This window comes from Grampus griseus, assembly GCF_964374135.1.
Source record: "Grampus griseus genome assembly, chromosome: 7".
Lineage (NCBI taxonomy): Eukaryota > Metazoa > Chordata > Mammalia > Artiodactyla > Delphinidae > Grampus > Grampus griseus.
In genome coordinates this window covers 21,047,057-21,067,223 of record NC_139001.1, presented here as the reverse complement: position 1 = coordinate 21,067,223, position 20,167 = coordinate 21,047,057, and the positions used below count along the sequence as shown (strand labels likewise).

Below are 20,167 nucleotides of genomic sequence, written 5' to 3'. Positions count from 1 at the left end.
TGAGCTTTTTGTTTCCACCACTGTGACATCAATACCCTCCCTTTCTGCTCCAGATTTCACAAACCCCAAAAGGAGAGGCACAGGAAGCTCCCCTTAATCCCTAAAGCCCCTTCCTACCAGCCCCTAAGCCACCTGAGGAAACGAAACAGCGCTCCCGACTACAATTTGAAGCAGGAAGAAGAAAGAACAGGACGGGGTGATATGCACAAGGCTCTCCTCCTGTCTGTCCGATGGGAGGCTCCACAGAGCTGCAAGGAGAAAGCAGAGGACAGGAGAGCTCTGCAATCTCCCAGGGAGGCTGGGAAGGGGAGAAGGGCTCCAGAGGCACCAGGCTGTGCCACCGCCAGACACCCAGAGCTTCGTCCCCAGAGAGATCCCGATCGCAGTGTCCTGAGATTTCTCCGTGCCCTGCTGTGCAGCAAATGGAGAGACAAAGAGGAAAGCGCATGAAGACGGGATGATTCCTTCCTTATAACAGGACGGGGAAGTGAGCAAGGGCCAGGCGACCCAATCCTAACCCAGCTCTTCTCCAGCTTGTGGACTGTGACCTGGGAGAAGTCAATAAATCATCAAGGGGACTTCCCTGGTGGTGCAGTGGTTGGGAATCCACCTGCCAATGCAGGGGACACGGGTTCGAGCCCTGGTCCGGGAAGATCCTACAGGCCACGGAGCAACTAAGCCCATGCACCACAACTACTGAGCCTGTGTTCTGGAGCCCGCAAGCCACAACTGCTGAGCCCGTGTGCTGCAACGGCTGAAGCCCGTGCACCTAGGCCCTGTGCTCTGCACCAAGAGAAGCCACCACAATGAGAAGCCCATGTACCACAATGAGGAGGGGCCCCGGCTCACCACAAGTAGAGAAAGCCCGCGCGGCAACGAAGACCCAACACAGCCAAAAGTAAATAAATAAATAAATACATTTACAAAAAAATATATATTTAAAAAAAAATCATCAAGACTTCCAAAAAGTGGAGATAGTTGGTACCTCCTGCTTCCTAGAGTATTGTGATGGTTAAGTGAAATTAATCAGTGCTCTGAAGGGTACACGCTGCCATCATTTCTGTTCTTCATTATGTTTCAGCAAAAGTACAGCTATGCATGTCAGGGTGGGCCTACTTATAACTGTACTTAGCAAACTCCGTGCTGGGCACTGCAGGGTAGAGGTTAAGGGCCAGACTCAGAAGTCAGACCCCTTGGATGTAACCCTGCTCCACCAGGGTGACCTTGGACAAACTGCTGACCCCTCTGTGCCTCTACTGTCTCATCTGTAAACTGGGAATAATAATAGTGCATTGGGTTGTTTTCAGTATTAAATGTGATAATGTATGGGAATACCTAGAACATTGACTGGTCCCCAGTTAGCACTAACTAAATGTTCATTAATATGATGGCAGTTCAGGCGTAGCAAAGAGGATGAGAAGCAGCCACAGAGCCTTGAGGCCACAAGGCTGCCCTGAAACGCCTCCTTTCTCAGGGGCTCTTTCTAGAAACAGAGCTTGCGGAGGGTCACCGAGATAACGTGCTGTCTTGTCCACGGTTTCTCACAGCATCGTATGGGGCATGAACCAAGAGGTGAGAGATCTGAGACCTGGAAGAAACGTTCCTACTCTGACGGCAGAGGTCGCTCCGGCACCCCATCCATTGCTCTGCTCGCTCGTGGTAGGGCCTGCCTGCTCCATCCTGTACCACAGATGGTCGGGCTCGCCTGGGAGAGCAGAAGTTGCCCCGCCACGGCTGAGCAAGCAGCCGTCTCACACCTGGCTGAGCCCGAGCCCAGGACATGCAATTGGGACAATCTGGGCCACAATCACACAACACTGCTGCCAGTCCGGACTACATCCTTCTTCCGGTACTATCTGGAAAAGTGAAATGGCATTTACTGAGCACACACCATTGAATGCAATGGTCCGCTCCCAATCCAGAAGTAACAGAATCAGAGAGTCTCCAGTGACTAAAAACTCATAGTTAAAGACACGGTAGTAACTTAAGAATAAAGCCATAGATCAAATTTGTCAATACTGCCATCTGCTTACCGCACTTATGAGATTAGAATGACCTTTTCTTATCTTTTCTTTACCCCCAGGAAAAAGTTATCCCTAAATGGTTCTTCATTTTTTGTGTCGAGGGCTGATTCCTGTTTATGAGCCAAGGGCGGGGCCAAGGGGGCACTTGGGGGTGAGTTTGTGGGTTTGGACTCTGACCCTTTTCCAAGGTTTGAATCAGCTGAGAAGGAAGGGAAGAGTTAACGCACTCCAGGGCGTGGAGTCAGCTGCCTCACGGCACTGCTATTTTAAGACACTTCAAGATTTTGGAATGAACGGCTAAAGATGGAACCAGCGCAGGGAGAAGCACTTCTTATTCTGACCCCTTGGTACACTGTCAGGATGGCCGAGGTGCCTGGGGGCTCTAATGCCTCCTTTCGGAAATAAGCCTCCCCGCTGGCCCGCACGTGCGGACACTGCAACGCCAGGTGTTTCCAGCTGCCCTTCATGCAAAGATCCCATGCCACCATCACCCCCAGAGCGCTCGCCCTCCTGGGGCTGCAGAATTGACTCCCTCCCACCCCCTCGGAGAGGAGGAGAGAGACAACGGCTGCCAAGCTGCTGAGTTCCCGCCCTCACTAGCGCGCCGGTTCATTGATTATGTGCAGCTTAACTGGCTGACCGTGCGTTTGTGGAGGTATTTTCAGAAGCAAAGCGCTCTCTCTCTCTCTGTGCCTCGCGGGGGGAGCTGTGTGATTCGGAGGATTTACGACATGGTGCAGGGCCTGCCAGCTGCTTGGGGGTGATGGATGTATCCGGGCAGGGCGGGAGGGTTCGGGGAGGACGGTGGGGGAGCCCTTAGTTCTGATGGGTCCAGCCCTGTGTGAATCTGTTTCGCAGAGCCCACCCGAGCCCTGCCCTCCCTGCCCTGGCCCTTCACAGACAACTCTTCAGAGTCTCTCCCATTTCTTTCTTCCTTGCCCCCTCTTCTCTTTTCCTCTGCTTCCCTCTCCTGTCTCGTCTCCATTTTTCTCTAGTCCCTTATCACAGGAAGGATGGTCTGTGGGCCAGCCACATCCGCATCATTTGATAGCTTGTTAGAAACACGGGATCTCAGGCCCCACCCCACGTGCCTGAATCACAGTCTGTGTTTTGACCAGGTTCCAGGTGAAGGACACATTCAAGTTTGGGAAGTACCACTGAGTCTCCTCTCTCTCTGTTTCTTCTTTTCCGCCCGTAGCTTTACCACTGTCTTTCTCCTTACCCTCCCACCCTACCTTTTTCCCCTCCTGCACTCGTCTGTCCTCTGCTCTTCCTTGTTTTTTCCTCCCTCCTTCCCTTCCTCCCCTCTTTTCTTCCTATTCCTTTTCCTTATCTTTCTGATTTCATCCATTCATTCAGTCATCCATTAGCTCACTTATTCTCTCTCTCCCATCTGATTCTCCACATTTCTTTCCCTCTATATCTATTTCTCTCTCTTGGCCCCAATCCCTTTCTCCTCTTCTGGCTGAGCCTTAAGAGAAAACACAAAAATTCTTTCACCCCTCCTGCCCGGTTGCCATCTGCCGTCTCGCCCACCTGGCCCATCTCGTTCTTTTTCTCCAAACCGCCCAGACTCTAAGGTGAAGTCGTCCTCCCGCCGAAAAGCAGGGGGTGTGGGAAAGCCCGGGCCGGAGCCCCAGCGTCCCAGCGGGCAGCCCCCGGTTGTACCTGCAGAGGGTTCTTTGTGCTGATGGCGATGACGTGGTACTTGTAGTAGCACAGCTCGCAGCTCCAGCAGCCCCGCTCGCTGATCCACTTGATGAGGCAAGGCTGGTGCGTGCACTTGACCGAGCCGTCGCAGCGGCACGGGCTCAGCAGCTCCCCCTGCAGGGAGAGAGGCGGAGGGTGGTGAGGCCTGAGCCCCGCCGTCTGGGGGTGGCGTTGGGGGTCTGGCCTCGTGAGTGCTGGTTTGCCCCCCAGCCCTCCCCGTCTCGGGGCAGGCCAGACCACAGGCTTAGTTGGGAGGCCCCAGACACTAGCGCGGAGGCCTGGCCTCCAGATCCCCAGCTTCCGTGAAGTCAGCTAACGATTCTGAGCCCCCGGCTCCTACTCGGTACTGCCCAAGTCCCAGGATTTCTGCGGAAATGAGTCGGGGGCTTTCTGTGGAAGCCCTCTGCCATCCAAAGGGGGTGTCAGCCTAGACAGGCTTCTCTTTAAAGGCTCAGCCAGGGGTCTCAAACTCAAATGCTCTCAGGGCCAGACAGGCGACACAAGTGACAGAAGCCAGCTGGTGGAGATTAGGACGGATCGGAGGGCGCAGACCCCAGTTGCAGGGACAGCCATTACCGGCTGCACATGTGGGAATCTAGGTGGCACTTTTCAACGTAAAACATCCCCACAGTCAAATGTCAACAGCGAATCCGCGTTTTGAATACGGTGTATCGTGAGGATCATTTTGCCTGAGTCCGGAGCTCCGGTCCTGAGCTTTCGCACTCTTCTGAAGGACGGCCCGTAGAGACCCAGGTCCGCTCTGTGAAGCCTCTTGCCCCTGGTCCCAGAGTGACAAAAACATAGGAGGCAGGCCTGAATCCTGGGGACCTAGGAGGCTGGGCAGGTGCCCTCTCGGAAGGCCTGGGGCCCTCTGGGCACGTCCCTCGGGCCTGGTTGGGAGTGACTGGGAAGCCCAGCCTGGCTCAGGCCTTCAGGCAGGGAGGCAAAGGCGGTGGCTGGATTTGAAGCCCCTTGTGAGTGGACCGCAGAGCTGAGTTCAGTCCCCAGAGCACCCCGCGACCATACGTCACATGACCATGACTGAAGCCTGCGTCTGCTTCCTGCTGGGCCTGATGCTACAGCCCCAGAGGACCTCCCTGAGCCTCCCTCGCTGACTCCTCTTCTCTCCTCTCTCCTCCCTTTCCCCTCTCTCCCCCTGTGTGTTCGTTTTCTCCCTCCTCACTCAGGGTCTATCATTTCTTCTTGCTGACTCCTGTCCACCCAATGCCTTCATATACCTTCTCAGGGACTTCAGAAGTGGGGCCCACCCAACTCCCCGCCCTGTGCTCCCTTCTGACCTATCCCATGGCCTCCCCCTTCCTTACTTCCTATGCCCTCCCTCCCCCAACTCATCTATTTTGGGAAAATGTCTTCTGCCTCACTCCTATCAAAGGACCCAGGAGCTGCCATGCACAGCCCCGTTCCCTACTCCCCACGCTGATGTATTTGAGATACGGCCATTTAAGCCATGTCTCTGTTAGTTTGGGGATTTCACTATTCAGGAAACCACATCTTGTTCCCAACTTTGAATAAACAGGCACAGGAGCTCCTGACCTGTGCTTACAGGGCTTCATTTGTATATTTAATCATGCTCTTGGCTGTAAACTGTAGAACCAGCCATTTTCTCCCAAGATGCTTGGAATCATCTTTCACTTCAATTTCTATCATTCAAAGACTGCCCCTTGGGCTGGATGTGTTCTAGAGTGTCCTTTGGCACCTGGTATACCTGTCAAACTGCTTCTCTGTCTTCATGATGGTTCCAAAGCCACCTCCTACAGGGAGTCATCCCTGATTTCTCTAGGTTGAGTGCAATGCCTTGATCGCTGAGGGCCTTATCAGCACAACCTTATGAGGCTCTCTGCATATGCCTGTCTACCTCCCAGAGGAGGCCTGGAAGGCAGGTATGGTGGGGGTCATTCATCTTTGCACCCCATTCCCCCAGCGCCTAGCTTACTCTCAGCAGGTCCTCAACAACCTTTGTGTTTGAGTGAGTGAAAACATAAGTCAGGTGTCTGCTCAGGTTTCCTGCCTGGCCCTGAGGAGCGGGGATGAGACTGCCCACTCCATAAGAATGGGAACCATGTCCATGTTGTTGACCTTGGGACCCCAGCACCCCACTCAGTGCCCAGCACTCCCTGTATATATGTACAATGAAGGAACATGGTGGCAGATATGCTCAGGGTGCCTCATCCCCATAAAGTCCTCCCTGGTTCCCCACTCTGATCCTCCAGTGTTGACAGGCCCCCTCACTGTGGCTGAAAGCCTGGAGCCTGCCTATACCCACTGTGAGAGCACTTCCCCCGTGTGTCTCTGGGTCACTACAGTGTGACCCTTCACAGAAGCATTTGTATCTTATATCCATCTTTGCACCCTTAGCACCTAGTACAGTGCCTGAAACAATTAGACAATCCATCCCACTTTTTTTTTTTGTGGCCATGCCCCATGGCATGTGGGGTCCGAATTCCCCGACCAGAGATCGAACCTGCGCCCCCTGCAGTGGAAGCACAGAGTCTTAACCACTGGACCGCCAGGGAAATCCCACACTCCATCCAACTTTAACAGTGCAGTGCACACACAGCTGTTTGATGAATAAGAGGTTTTGCTCCTCTAGGACATGGCCAGCCTCTGGCTCCAGGTGGGCAGCGGTGGCTCCAGGGAGAGAAGTAGAACAGGCAGGAGATGCCCACATTGCTGGGCACTCACCACAGCCATTGAGGCCCTTGGTATTGAGAAGCTGCTGTGTGGTTCTGAGAAAAAAATAGGAGGGGGAGGTTGGGGAGAGGTGCTGAGGGAGAGGCAAAAGCCCTCATTATTCATGGAAGTATTTCTTAGGCTCGTTCATTCTAAATGATGAGCTGGGTTTGATTAATCGGGTTGTTAAGCAGCCATGTCAAGTTGCCAGTCAAGTAAGAGACATTACGTCCGGTCCCTGGCAACAGTGCCAGACAATAGCAAAGGCCGTTCTCCTTGCTTTCCAAACGGCAGCCACGAGACAAGGGAGGAAGAGCCGCTGGCCAGGCATAACTGATGACAAGACCTGGGCTCTCCATCGTGGCTGTGGATGTGGGACCATCACTGGAGCCCCCGAGTTATCTAGAGAAGGAGGCAGCATGACCTGGCCTGGTCCCAGTGCCTGGCCACAGGCCGAGAGGCCAAAGGTATGCTGTCTCCCCTGGAGCTCCCGGTCCCCCACGCTCTCCCTTGGCACCAGTCAACCCAAAAGGCAGGACGGGGACTTGCTTTCTTGGTGCCACAAATATTAGAAAGCAAGGACACCAAAGCTGTTAGAAAAGTTTAACTTCGATGAAGGAAGCAATGCAGGATTTTAGAAAGAAGAACCTGCAGAGAAGCTGTTTTAACCTTGGCATTCACGTAAGCTTTTTACCTATGTTTAGCATATTTTTATGTACATTGGGGTGGAGGGCCATAATCTCTTTTGTGTTTAGGACTTCTAAGAGGTCTGAACCTGGACACTGTACCATCTTTGACTGGTCAACCTGTGCTTCTTCAAGAAAGGAAAAATGGAAATGAGCCAATAGCCAGACAGGTTCAGGTTAGACTGAAGGAAGGTGTTCTTTGCAGTAAACTCTATTAAAAGTTAAAATGGTGGAACGTGGAAATTGAGGTGATAAACATCTCTCAGTATAACAGAGACGCCTATTGAAAAGGTTAAATGACCAACTCAAGGTTACTCAGCCAGGGGCTTCCCTGATGGCACAGTGGTTAAGAATCTGCCTGCCGATGCAGGGGACACGGGTTGGAGTCCTGGTCCGGGAAGATGCCACATGCCGCGGAGCAACTAAGCCCATGCGCCACAACTACTGAAGCCCGCGCGCCTAGAGCCCGTGCTCCGCAACAAGAGAAGCCAACCACAATGAGAAGCCTGCACACCGCAAAGAAGAGTAGCCCCCGCCCGCTGCAACTAGAGAAAGCCTGCACACAGCAGAAAAGAGCCAACACAGCCAAAAATAAGTAAATAAAATAAATTTATTTTTTAAAAAAAGTGGTCACTCAGCCAACCAGTGGCATGGCCCGAATGTAAAGCTGGGTCTTTCTGACATCAGACTCTGAACCCACACCTGTGCCCATGGGTCTCTTCTGTGGTCCAGCTCCAGCCCTTCCGCCAAGTCTCCCATGACTGCCAGCTACAGACCCATCTTCTCTCCCTGCGTCATCACCCACAGTTTGGCCCTTAATCAGTCTTCAGCTGTTTCCTCTGGGATTTGGGGTGCTCCTGCATAACCCACAGGACTGGGCACGTCATAGCTGCACAATAAAGGTGCACTTACTGGCTGGACAGGCACCAGGGTAAGGCAGAGGACAGGCCCTGTGGCCCAGCTCCTGAGGGTCCAGCCTTTGCGCTGGAGGATTATTACGGACTTGTCTGCAGTGTTCAGTAAACTCCACAGCACAGAACAGCTCATTAAATGCCAAGGGCACCAGACACTTCCTCAATGAACAGCTTGGAGCTTTGGGGCCCGGAGACGACCCTGGGAATGACTAAGGCAAGAAAGAAGGATCTTCTCTTATCACCGGGCCCCCATGGGACACAGTGTAAGGGACGGGTGAAGAGCATGGTTTGGGGAGACCAAGTCCTTAGGTTTAAATGCCTCTTCAGCTCTTACTGGCTGTGCGAACTTGGGCAAGTCTCTTAACCTCTGTGAGGCTCTGTTTCTTCATCTTTCCGTTGCAGGCAACTCTTACCTCCTCAAAGCCTGTCTGTAAGAATGGAGTGAGATCATGCATGCAAAGTGCTGGACACAGAGCCTGGCCCAAGTAAGTCCTCTTGTGAAAATATTCCAATTCTAACTCGCCTTTCCATAAGGACTTTAGTTTCACAGTTTTTTCTACTACAACTCTAACCTATGCTCCGATGATCAAATAGGTAAGACGGGAGCCATGCCTTAAGTAAAGGGTCAACTAAGCCTAGAGGGAGGTTGAGATAAAAGAAATGCCTAAGAGAGTCCACCCTGGTGAGGTGGGTAAGGGGTCGGAACACAGGTCTCCCTTCTGGCCCAGGACTGTCCTCTGTGTTACCAGGGATCACTGAGAGTGTTTGGGGGCCCTCTTTCCCTGGGGAGGCTGAACAGGAGGCCGCTTGGATGGGTTAAGTGGGGTCATGCCAGGACGAGGTTATCCATAGCCCGTGGCTGTGGCTGAGCTGGTGTGTGGGGAAGAGAACAGGATGGATTTTCCTTGCTGCCAAGTAACACAGCAAGCTGCAGGCGCGAGACTCCAGTCATGTCTCCATTCACAGATTTCTTTCTGTGTATTTCTGCCTTGCTTCAATTCTTCTCCCCTCAGTCTGAAAGGACTTGCTTCTGGAGTCCTTAGGTTACCTAGTTGCCATGGCAGTGTCAGGTAAGCCAAAGACTTCGCCTTCCACCCACATGGGCACCAGGCATCCTTGCCACTGAGCAGAAAGAAAAAAATAGTCTAGTGAAGAAAAGACAGTCCCAGTCCTGCTGTAGTTTGCAGCTCTGGGAGTTCAGAACAAAGGAAACAGTAGCCTTGGGGTGCAGTTTAGGGACATTTCCCTTTATTGAGACTAACATGGTGGTTAAGAGCTTGGACCCTAATCCCACACAGATTCGGGTATACCCAGGCTCTTATAATCTGTGTGATCCTGGGCAAGTTGCTTAACCTCTCTGGGCCTCATTCAATCATTCGTTTATTCATCAAATATACATCTAGTATGTTCCAAGTTCTCTTCTAGGTGACAGGGCTACAGCAGTGAATGCTACTAATCAAAATTCTCTAGTCAAGAGGGACAGACGTTTTAAGACGATAAACAAGTAAACTATAAGTACCTGAGATGTTGTTATGTGCTATGGAGAAAAATAAGCAGGGAAGGGCTTCCCTGGTGGCGCAGTGGTTGAGAATCTGCCTGCCAATGCAGGGGACATGGGTTCGAGCCCTGGTCTGGGAAGATCCCACATGCTGCAGAGCAACTAGGCCTGTGAGCCACAACTACTGAACCTGCGCATCTGGAGCCTGTGCTCCGCAACCAGAAAGGCCGCAATAGTGAGAGGCCCGCGCACCGCGACGAAGAGTGGCCCCTGCTTGCCACAACTAGAGAAAGCCCTCGCACAGAAACGAAGGCCCAACACAGCCAAAAAAAAAAGCAGGGAAAAGGAAAATGGAATACCAGGGAGGGGACAAGTTGAAATTCTAAAAATGGGGACATTTGAGTGAAGACCTGAGGATGATAAGGAGCAAGCCATGCAGGTCTATGGGGCTCTGGGCAGAGAGAACATCAAGTGCAAATGTCCTGAGGCAGAAGCATACCTAGCACCAAAGAGGCTGGTGCGTCTGGGCTAGAGTGAATGGAAGGACAGCGATTAGGACATGAGGTCAGAGATATAATGGGGATCAAGAATGGGGGACAAGTCAGACAAGGCTTGTGGGCCATTTTAATGACTTGGCATTTTTTGTGAAGGAAATGGGAAATCATGAGCTTGTTTTGAGCAGAGGAGAGTGACATGATCTGACCACGTGTGACAGGATGCTTCTGGCTACTGTATTGAAAATAGACCAGGAGGAACTACGATCCAAGTAGGGAGCCAGGAGGCTGTAATCCAGGTGAGCGGTGATGGTGTTTTGGACGAGTAGGGTAGCAATGGAAGTTCTGAGAAACTTCTGGATATACTTTTGAAGATAGCAATGGAAGTTCTGAGGAAGTTTCTGGGTATATTTTTGAAGATACAGATATTAAGATTTGCTGATGGATTGGGTGTGGTGGATGAGAGGAGAAAAGTCAAGGATGATGAAGGTCTGAGCAGTGAGAAGCCTGGAGTGTTGCCTTCAGTTGAGATGGGGAAGACTGAGGCGGGGGGCAGGTTTTGGAGGGTAGATTGGGAGCTCATTTGGAGATGTGTAAATTTTGAGATGCCTGTTAAATGTCCAAGTGAAGACATGAAATTGGGATGGCAATATATATTTGTCTGGGCTTTAGGGGAGAGTTCCAGGCTCAAGATATACATTTGAGAGTCACTGGCATACAAATGGTGTTTCAAGCCATGAGCCCAGGTGGGAAAAGGGAGGGATACGAGGGATGTTTCCTGGAGGATGCCAAGATGTCGGAGCTTAGGAGATGGGAAAGAACCAGAAGAACCTGACAGGGAAGGTCAGTGGGCTGAGAAGAGAATGTGATGTTCCAAAAGCCGAGGAAGAAGACAAAGCCTTTCAGGAAACAGGGAGCCCTGTCAGAAGCTGCTGTTGGGTCCAGCTGGATAAGAACTGAGAATTGACCGTGGATTTGGCAAGTTTTCTTTCTCTTTCTTCCATTTTCTAGACTAAGCAAAGCCATGGACTGAGAGTGAAGGTGATGGAGGGGGTGTTGGGGGTCTGAGAACTGGCATAAAACAGTCATCTGGGAGAGTTTTAATACGAGGAATGCTATTTCTGGTACTGGGTCTGCTGAAACAAAAGAATTTTATATTCCTGGGTTGGAGCTTCAGCTTTCTTACCCTTGTGCAAGGAGAATTCACCTGTTTAAGTACATCATAGAAAGGCGCTGGTACAACACAGGTTAGGACAGATAAGCAAAGTAACGGTTACATAAGCTAGTCTGTAAGAAATTCTATAATATGAAAGCTTATATTATGAGGGTGTGCCACCCTGCCTGGCACGCAATAAGGTCTCAGTAGATGCCAGACGAACATGGAAAGGGTTATGACAGAGGTTATGGCTGATCTCCTTGTCTCTAAGGCCACCTTCTCACCTACTTCAAACACTGATCAATTTCTTTCCTTCCTTTCTCTCTCCTTTGAATAAGATTCCCTTCTTATTAATAATCCTAATGTTATAAACATCTCACGGTTCTAACAAAGTGCTTTTATAGACGTTATATCATCTACTACCTCAATAACTGAATGAGGCTAACAATTACTTCTGCTTTACTCTATGAGCGCACCCACTCAGAGAGCTTGTTACCTGCTCAAGAGAAAGGCAGGGTGAGGCTCTGAAACCAGTTCTGTCCATCGGGCTGCCCACACCCACAGCATCTCTGCCCACCCCCGTGACCCCTGCCTCCCATCCCTTCTCCCATCCCCAGCAGCCTTGTTCATCAGATCCTTACCTTTCCAGCCCTGACAAAGAGAGATGGCCTTGCTGAATCCCTGCTCATGTATGAACGCAACGGCAGAAACGCTGTTCCCCTTTGCCCCTCTCCTCCGAACCCAATTCCAGGCAGTGTTCACCGGGTATTAACTGATGTGGTGGCTACGGTGGGGACAGAGTGGTTCTAACTCCCCCTCTCACTCCCACCCTTGGCTGGGGGGAGACACTTGTTAAGTCAAAATTAAGAGTCAGTGATTTGGGGGAGTTCCCTGGCGGTCCAGTGGTTAGGACTCAGTGCTTTCACTGCCAAGGGCTCAGGTTCAATCCCTGGTTAGAGAACTAAGATCCTGCCAGCAGCGTGGCGTAGCCAAATTAAAAAAAAAAAAAAAAAGGAGACAGATTTTTATAAGCATAGGAATGCATTAAAGTTTTCTCTGAGATGTGGTCTGTATTAATAAGGAAAGTTTCACTTGCCTTGTAGATGCTCCACTGTGAAGACTCAGAGGACCTAACGCCTTAAAATCAGAATTTCCCCTCTTTTTTTTTTTTTTTACGGTACGCGGGCCTCTCACTGTTGTGGCCCCTCCCGTTGCAGAGCACAGGCTCCAGACGCGCAGGCCCAGCGGCCATGGCTCACGGGACCAGCCGCTCCGCGGCATGTGGGATCCTCCCGGACCGGGGCACGACCCCGTGTCCCCTGCATCGGCAGGCGGACTCTCAACCACTGCACCACCAGGGAAGCCCCTAGAATTTCCCCTCTTGAGTGGAGTGGAACCTGTGCATATTGGAGTGGGAGGAATGGGCACAGGAATAGGAAAGTTCACTGAGATTGTGGAGGAGCCTTAGGAGGAACGCCAAGGAGAGTCGAGACTCCTCAGTGCCCATGCTAGGTAGTCTCTATAAGGAAAGATGGTTGACAAGGAAAGCAGAGAACTGTCTGGTACCACTCCCGGGACTCCACATATTCCGGGGGACCAGCTAACAGGAAGGCTTCTCAATAACACATCCTCCCAACTTCATGGGCACCACCAAACTGGTCCATGATATCGACCAACTATTTGTGTAGCTGTGATCTGGGTTGGGGGAACAAAGCTGGGAGGGAGGAGACAAACGGGGAACACAGATGGGGTCAGTGAACAGAAGGAAAACCTAGAAGCTTTCAGTGTCTTCTTCCTGCAGGACACCAGGCAGTGATTTCTTGATTCCACAGACGGGACAGAGGTCAATGTACCCTGGAATCGGGATCAAGAAAGGTGACCTATCGGGCTTCCCTGGTGGCGCAGTGGTTGAGAGTCCGCCTGCCGATGCAGGGGACACGGGTTCGTGCCCCGGTCCGGGAAGATCCCACGTGCCGCGGAGTGGCTGTGCCCGTGAGCCATGGCCACTGAGCCTGCGCGTCCGGAGCCTGTGCTCTGCAACGGGAGAGGCCACGGCAGTGAGAGGTCCGCGAACCCCCCCCCGCCAAAAAAAATAAAGAAAATAAAAAAGAAAGATGACCTATCATGAGGACGTGAGGATGTTCTTACCAGCAAAGGTTGTGGTAGATAAACAGGAGGGGGTGTGGCTCCTGCTGTCCAGGAGGGTGATAAAGCAAGCTTCCCGCTTCTCTCTGGGAGGCAGGTTGATTGACATGATGACCTTCAAAGATCCCCATGGCCCTAGAATCCACTATTACATACAGACAAGCCGTTCTGAATTCTCTGCGTGTTGTGTCAGGCCGTGTACAGGCAGCAAGTTGTTTTCTGGATGGAGCCATGGTCCATTTCCAGCCAGGCCAGGCCCAAGCTTCTCACTTCCCCTCTCAATGGCACCAAGGCCACAGCCTGGCTTTAGGAGACCCACAGTGTGTCAATACTGGTAGAATAAATAGAGAATTGTTGCAAGATAATTCGATTTAAAAAATGAAAGACTCTATTACTAAGTAGAAAAAAAAAAAGATTTAAGGTCTTAATGAGCTCTAGTTATCTACACTGAATTCAATTAACTGCATAATTATTTCTAGTTCTCTCATACCAGCAGCTTACTTTCACAAACACACACACACACACACACACACACACACACACACACATTATCTGCCGCCCTCTTCATAGAAAATTTTCCAGCTTTCCTGTTCATCAGTTCTAAAAAAGGGATACAAAAAGAGACATGGAAAACAAACACAAAAACCCAAACCAAACCCTCTGAACCACGTTTTTCTATTTTCATGATAATTATTTTATTCCTGCAGTGCTTTTCTCCCTTATGTCTGGTATAAGACAAATGTACCTATTCCCTCGAACTGCCTCTAAATTTACTCAACTGGTACTAGGAAGGAGGACTTAACCTTACAATAATTGAATTTAAATAACATCCAGTTCCGTAAAGTCAAGCATGATCAGCATAATAAACAAACCAAGTGCCCCAAGGGCTGGCAGAAAGAGAGAAGGTCATATGTTCTGTGGCCATTCATAATCATATCCGTATTTCTAATGACCTAAATGTACCATATACTGTCCATGTATCTTTCTGTACAACTTACCATTACCATTGCCATTATTACCAAAGAGGTAAAATTAAAGGCTGATTTGCCCTCAGTCCTTTGCCTGACTTAATAGGCAAACATAACTTTGATAAACCTTGCTGGCCAGAATTGGACTATTTGCGTACAGCAGTGGGCTGGGCCTGTTTCCAAGCTTCCAGGCCACCAGGCTGAAATTTCAGAGATTCCAGGTCACCGTGTTCTCTTTCTTTCCCACAAGTCAGGCCAAGCCAAGGGTACAAGTCAATGGCAAGGTGAGGGCAATTACTCAATCACCTCCTGCTAACTGCCTCCTTATTACAGGGAGAGGGAAGGATAAAACAGCTACCCCAGCTCTCCATCCACCCAGGTGTCTCAGTGTTTCGTAAGACCCCTCCCTCCCCAAATCTTCCTCCCTCACGCGCATGTGTCTCTACCCCCTGATACGGGGTAAAGAAAAGGTCTTAAGCTGTGAGTGTTTACAACTACCACTCCTCTTTCAGGTAAGGTTGTGAATTTGTGTGTTCATAGCCCAACTGAGAGCTTTGCGGTGCCCTTGGTACTGCAGGGAAGGAGGGCAGAGTGGCTAATATGATCTGTGTAATAGACAGCTTAGCAAGGAAAGGGAAGTATGAGGGGGGAAAGGAGATTTTTGCCCTATAATTTCCTCTGCCTGTTTTTTAAAGAGGCTGCAGTAAACGTTGAAATGCTTTTCAATTCTTTCTCTGTATAAGACTTGTATTTCTACTTCATGACGAACTTTGTTCAGATTATATTCCATTTAGACTGAAGCCCAGAGAGGGCAGTGGCCTTTTCTAGGGTGGTGCAGTGGGGCAACACTGAAACAGGAAAAAAGGACAGACATCTCCCTCTCTGGGTTCAGAGCTTCAAAGAGTTGGTCCCACATCCCTCGATACTGATGCCTCTCCCCAGGCGATACCCATTCCAGAGTCTGCTGAAAGTTCAGCCCAGTTCTTTTCACACCTCTCAAGGAAGTGTACTATTCCTGAAGCCTTGGCCCCAGTTCCCCGTCAGGAATAAGCCTGCTAAGGAGAATTGGAATTACTACGGCGGCGTGTGAATAGATGCCAGTCTGTTGACTCCAAGCTTCTGCTAAGCTGCTCCAAGTGGTTGTAGCTTCTGTCATCTTGGCAATTTTACTTTTTCTTTGGAAGAATTCTGTATCTCTTACTTCTGGAGCTGGGAAGGGGCGTGGCCTTCAAAGACCTTTCTCTCCATCCATCCTCCAGCCTCTGGTCAGACTGCCTGTCAAGGACCATCCTTGACAGATGGGGTGCTCCAGTTTGAGATAACGCTGGGGAGGGGGACCCCAGAGTCTCCCGTGCTTACCAGTGCTTCCAGTCTGCCCTTTCAGATCCATATCATGAAAACCAATGCAGGACAAGGCCAAAGCTTACAGAACAGCCTAAGCCTCTACACTTAAAGACGGGGGGATATTTATGGACCAGCAGTGCTTCCCTCCAAAGGATGCTGACTGTAGCCCACCGTCTCCCTTTAGGAGCTGTTTAGCATCCTTGGTCGAGCTCTGGCTCTCCGGCACCTGCCCAGGAGACACACACGCTAGGAAACACTTCCTCAAACCTACCCAGATTCTCAGCCTTCACCATGGTGTTTAGGCCTGATTTCATTTAATTAGTGGCGGTATGTAAAACATTACTTCCTTTTATTTGCCTTTAACCTCTTTCAGGTGACAAGGTGGTTAAGCAAGAAATCAAGACTTGTTTCAAAACAATTTTTTTTCTGGGATTTGGCAACCCAGTCCATGTTCTCTCTCTCCTTATACTTCATGATTGTTTAAAACTTTATTCATCTTCCCCTCAGCAGTGGTCCCTTCAACTGAAAAATTCTAGTTTTAAATCCTATTCTCATGTCATGCATCATTTCAGCCACTTTTTTTCTAGACCTTAACCAGTCTCGTAGGTTTTTTTTTTTTTTTTGAGGTACGCGGAACTCTCACTGTTGCGGCCTCTCCCGTTGTGGATCACCGGTTCTGGACGCACAGGCTCAGCGGCCATGGCTCACGGGCCCAGCCGCTCCGCGGCATGTGGGATCTTCTTGGACCGCGGCACGAACCTGCGTCCCCTGCATCGGCAGGCGGACTCTCAACCACTGCGCCACCAGGGAAGCCCCCCCCCTTGTAGGTTTTTAAGGTAAGTTTCCCTGCTACGTCCAAGACAGCCAAGGATCCACATGTCTGGAGGCTGAGACAGAAAAGGCTATATCTTAAAAATATATAGAGATTTATAATAAATCAAAATTTTCCTCTTAACTATAGCCCCCCCATGCACACATAATTTCCCCCAAATCAGGATCATAATTTACAGCCAGTATTTAACTTGTATTTTTTCTTTCTTTTTTTTAATACTTTTTAAAAAAATATTTATTCGTTCATTTATTTGGCTGCACTGGGTCTTAGCTGCGGCACGCAGGATCCTTGTCGCCACATGCAGGATCCTCGCCGCAGCATGTGGGATCTTTAGTTGCAGCATGGGGGATCTTTAGTTGTGGCATGCGGGATCTAGTTCCCTGACCAGTGATCGGACCCAGGCCCCCTGCATTGGGAGTGCAGAGTCTTAACCACTGGACCACTAGGGAAGTCCCTAACTTGTATTTTTCCTTTCACACTATGTCATGAAAAATTTCTCATGGTGATCTATGATTTTGTGCATCATATCCATGATTATTTCCTTAGAAGACAGGAATGAATGGAATTGCTAATTCAGAGTGCATGGACATGGTTAAGGCTCTTAATACATTCTGAAGTCCAAACTGGTCTTCAGAAAGACAAGCCAGTTTCCATCCATATTCTTCCAATGTGTCTGTACCTGTTGCTATTGGCCCCTATTTAAGGTCTTGTCCTTTTTCCACATTCTCATGAACAACTGTCAGTAGTGCCATGACTATGACCCTGAGAAGGAAGGCACAGAAATGCAGGCAGTCTCTTCCTCTCTACCTTTCTTTCCACTGTAGGGAAAGCACAGGAGGTGGCTTCAGGACTGGGGCTGAGTCAGGAATTTGCAGCATTGCAACCAAGGCAATCTTGGGGGAGAGTCTCAGCCATGAAAGAGAACCAGGGGGCACCGAGCCAGCTGGAGGCTGCAGAATCTTAGCCTGGGTGCTGTGGGGTATTCCTTCTCCAAGGAGCTGGTAGATGATAGGGATGACTCAGAGTATTCTTGTCAAGAGTCTCAGCGTGGCCCAGTCTCTGAGATGGCAATCTACGAGGCTAAGGCTCTTGGGTCTGAAGGGCCCCGCTCTTAAGACCCTGCACCTGGATGATTGCCCACCCCTCCTCTTTGAGATTCCTACATATGAGAATGCCACACCCTTGTATGACTGGGCAACTTGGTTGTTAAAAACGTATCATAATCGAACCTGTATTTTCCCTGCTACGATTTCAGCCTTTTCCTATTTTTTCATGACAAGTTTCATGACAAGGATGACGCACACGCTTTAAGATCAAACAACTTCTGACTCTGCCATTTATTAGCTGTATCAGTTAGTTCAAGCTGCTCTTGCATATGTACCCCAAAATTAATGGCTTAAAATATCACCATGTATTATTTTTCACGAGGCTGTAAGTTGGCTGAGGGGCCCTGCTAGTCTGGTTTGCTGAGCCTTGGCTGGGCTCGCCCATGCATCTTGGAGTCGGCTAGAGTCTGGCTGATCTAGGAGGGCTGGTCCTCCTCTGCTCATGTGTTTCTTAGCATCCAGTAGGATTGCTCAGTCTTGTTCACATGATGGGGGAAGAGTTCCCACCAACAAGAGAGGGCAAGCCCTGATGCACAAGAACTTTTAAAGTCTCTGCTTACCTCAAATTTACTAATGTTCCATTGGCCAAAGCAAGTCATCTGTCTATTTCAGAGTCAGTGTGAGTAGGCATTACAAAAGGAAGTGTCTACAGGGAAGCGTAAAGATCTAGGGCTATTTGTACAATCAATTTATCATGTTAGCTCTGTGACCTTGGATAATTTTCTTAACCTCTCTGAGCCTTTCCGTCATCTGTAAAAATGCAGTTTTTGTAAGATCCGTGCTGTAATAAATGTAAAATATCCGGCACATAACAAACTTCCCATATGTATTAATTTCCTTCTCCTTTTCCACCATTTTGACTTTCTCTTTTTTCTTAAATGCATTATTCTTATTCATTACCATCCACGTTCAAAGCTTCAACATAGAAACACTAAATGTTATACCTGTGGCTTCTGTTGAATCCCCAACTCCTAGCCTGTGCCTAAGAGAGTAGGCTTTCAATTTATTCCAATGATTTGGAATTTGTATAAAGGAATCAAGGAGTCTCCCCTTCCCTTTATTCCTGGGACTGTGCCGTTGAGAGATGATCTCTGGCTCTCTGATCCAACTCCACTCCCAAGAGTGAAAGAGAAAGGGTTAGCACGTTTGCATTAACTGATGACTCTGAGTAGAGGCAACAAGATGGGGAATCTCCATTTCCTAATTTAAAGGTGGCCTTGCGGGTAGGATAAGTATCCTGGCCTCCCCTTAGCTAATCAGGCTCCAGAAGAGACATTAATTGCAGCCAGTCCATCCTGCTGGGGAGACCCAAAGCTGCCAGCTCCCTCGCTGGGAATGGAATAGAATTTTAATTGGCTGTGAAAGCATCATGGCAGGAGGTGCGCAAAAGAGTTGGTCCTCTCCCCCAAAACAGGTGAGAGAAGCTTCAAGGGAAAGGCCCTGAGGAGGTGCATGGCGGTAAAGACCCACCACATTCAGGGGTCATCCTGGCTGCAGCACCACTGCTCCAGTTCCAGGGCTGGACTCCAGCCAGGGTCAAGGACTCTCTCACACAGTGCACTGGGGGTGGTCAGCACACGAGCACCAAGCCCACAGACCTCACCTCTGTGCTTCCCCTGACTTTCATGAGAGAAGCACTAGATAGTTACTGTCGCTTGTATAACCAAGAAACCACTATCACCCACCTCAGAGAGCCCTCCATATATAAGCTTATCCCCCCAGTATGAGTGTGTGCGTGTGTCCATTCGTGTGGTCTGAAGCAATGGCACAACATTCCTGTACTGTAGTTTCAGAGCAATGTTAATAATTTTTAATTAAATAACTTAATGTGATAATGTGGGGGAAGACATGTTCTGGTGGCAATGTGTGTGCTCTTTCTGCCATGGCAATTCCTAGAACACACATATGGGGTGACGTGTGTAGGTCAGTGGACCTGACTATGAAAAAAAAACAGTGTGAGTTTGTTAGTGTAAATACACAAAGATGCATGGTGTGGTTTTGGGGGACTACTGGGCAAGTTATTTAACCTCTCTGTACCTTACTTTCTTCATCACTAAAATGAGGGCAATAGTAGTACTTACCTAATAGGACTGTTGGAAAGAATAATCAGATTTAAAAGCTTAGAATAATGTAGAGACTCAATAAATGTGTTTTCATGATTACTTTTAGTGAAGGGGGAGTGGAGCTGGTCATTGACCCACCCGTGCTCTGTCGACCTAGTGGTATAATGAACTTGTTGGTGAAAAGCAAAGCAGAAAAACAAAAAATACACAAGCAAAATCAATGCTTTCAGAAAACTATTTTGTGAGATAAAAGCTTGTTACATATTCAGAATTTTCAAGGAAACTGTGCTACATTAATACCTTAAAATGTAAAGCAAGAAAAAAATCATTTATAGCTACTAAAAAGTTTTATTGTATATTTGGTTTTTATTATCAAATTTTTTGAAAGTTTATCACAATTTCAGTTATGGGAGGAGGGATGCATTGAAGGAGACTGTTGAAAATGGAATTTTATAATTTATAAAGATATGAGGACAAGCCTCTAATTTTTAACCAACACGCAGACACACACACACACACACACACACACACACACA

The 20,167-nt window shown here is 49.3% G+C and overlaps 1 protein-coding gene across 1 annotated transcript in view; it reads right to left on the bottom strand.

Annotated features, from left to right (window-relative positions):
• Positions 1-20,167, bottom strand: part of MARCHF4 (membrane associated ring-CH-type finger 4) — a gene marked incomplete at its 3' end in the record, with an annotated part of 101,218 nt that overhangs the window by 19,471 nt on the left and 61,580 nt on the right. The window contains exon 2 of the mRNA XM_082658608.1: positions 3,693-3,848. Within this exon, the coding sequence (XP_082514734.1) occupies positions 3,693-3,848 (156 nt within the window). The remainder of the gene's footprint in view (positions 1-3,692; positions 3,849-20,167) is intronic.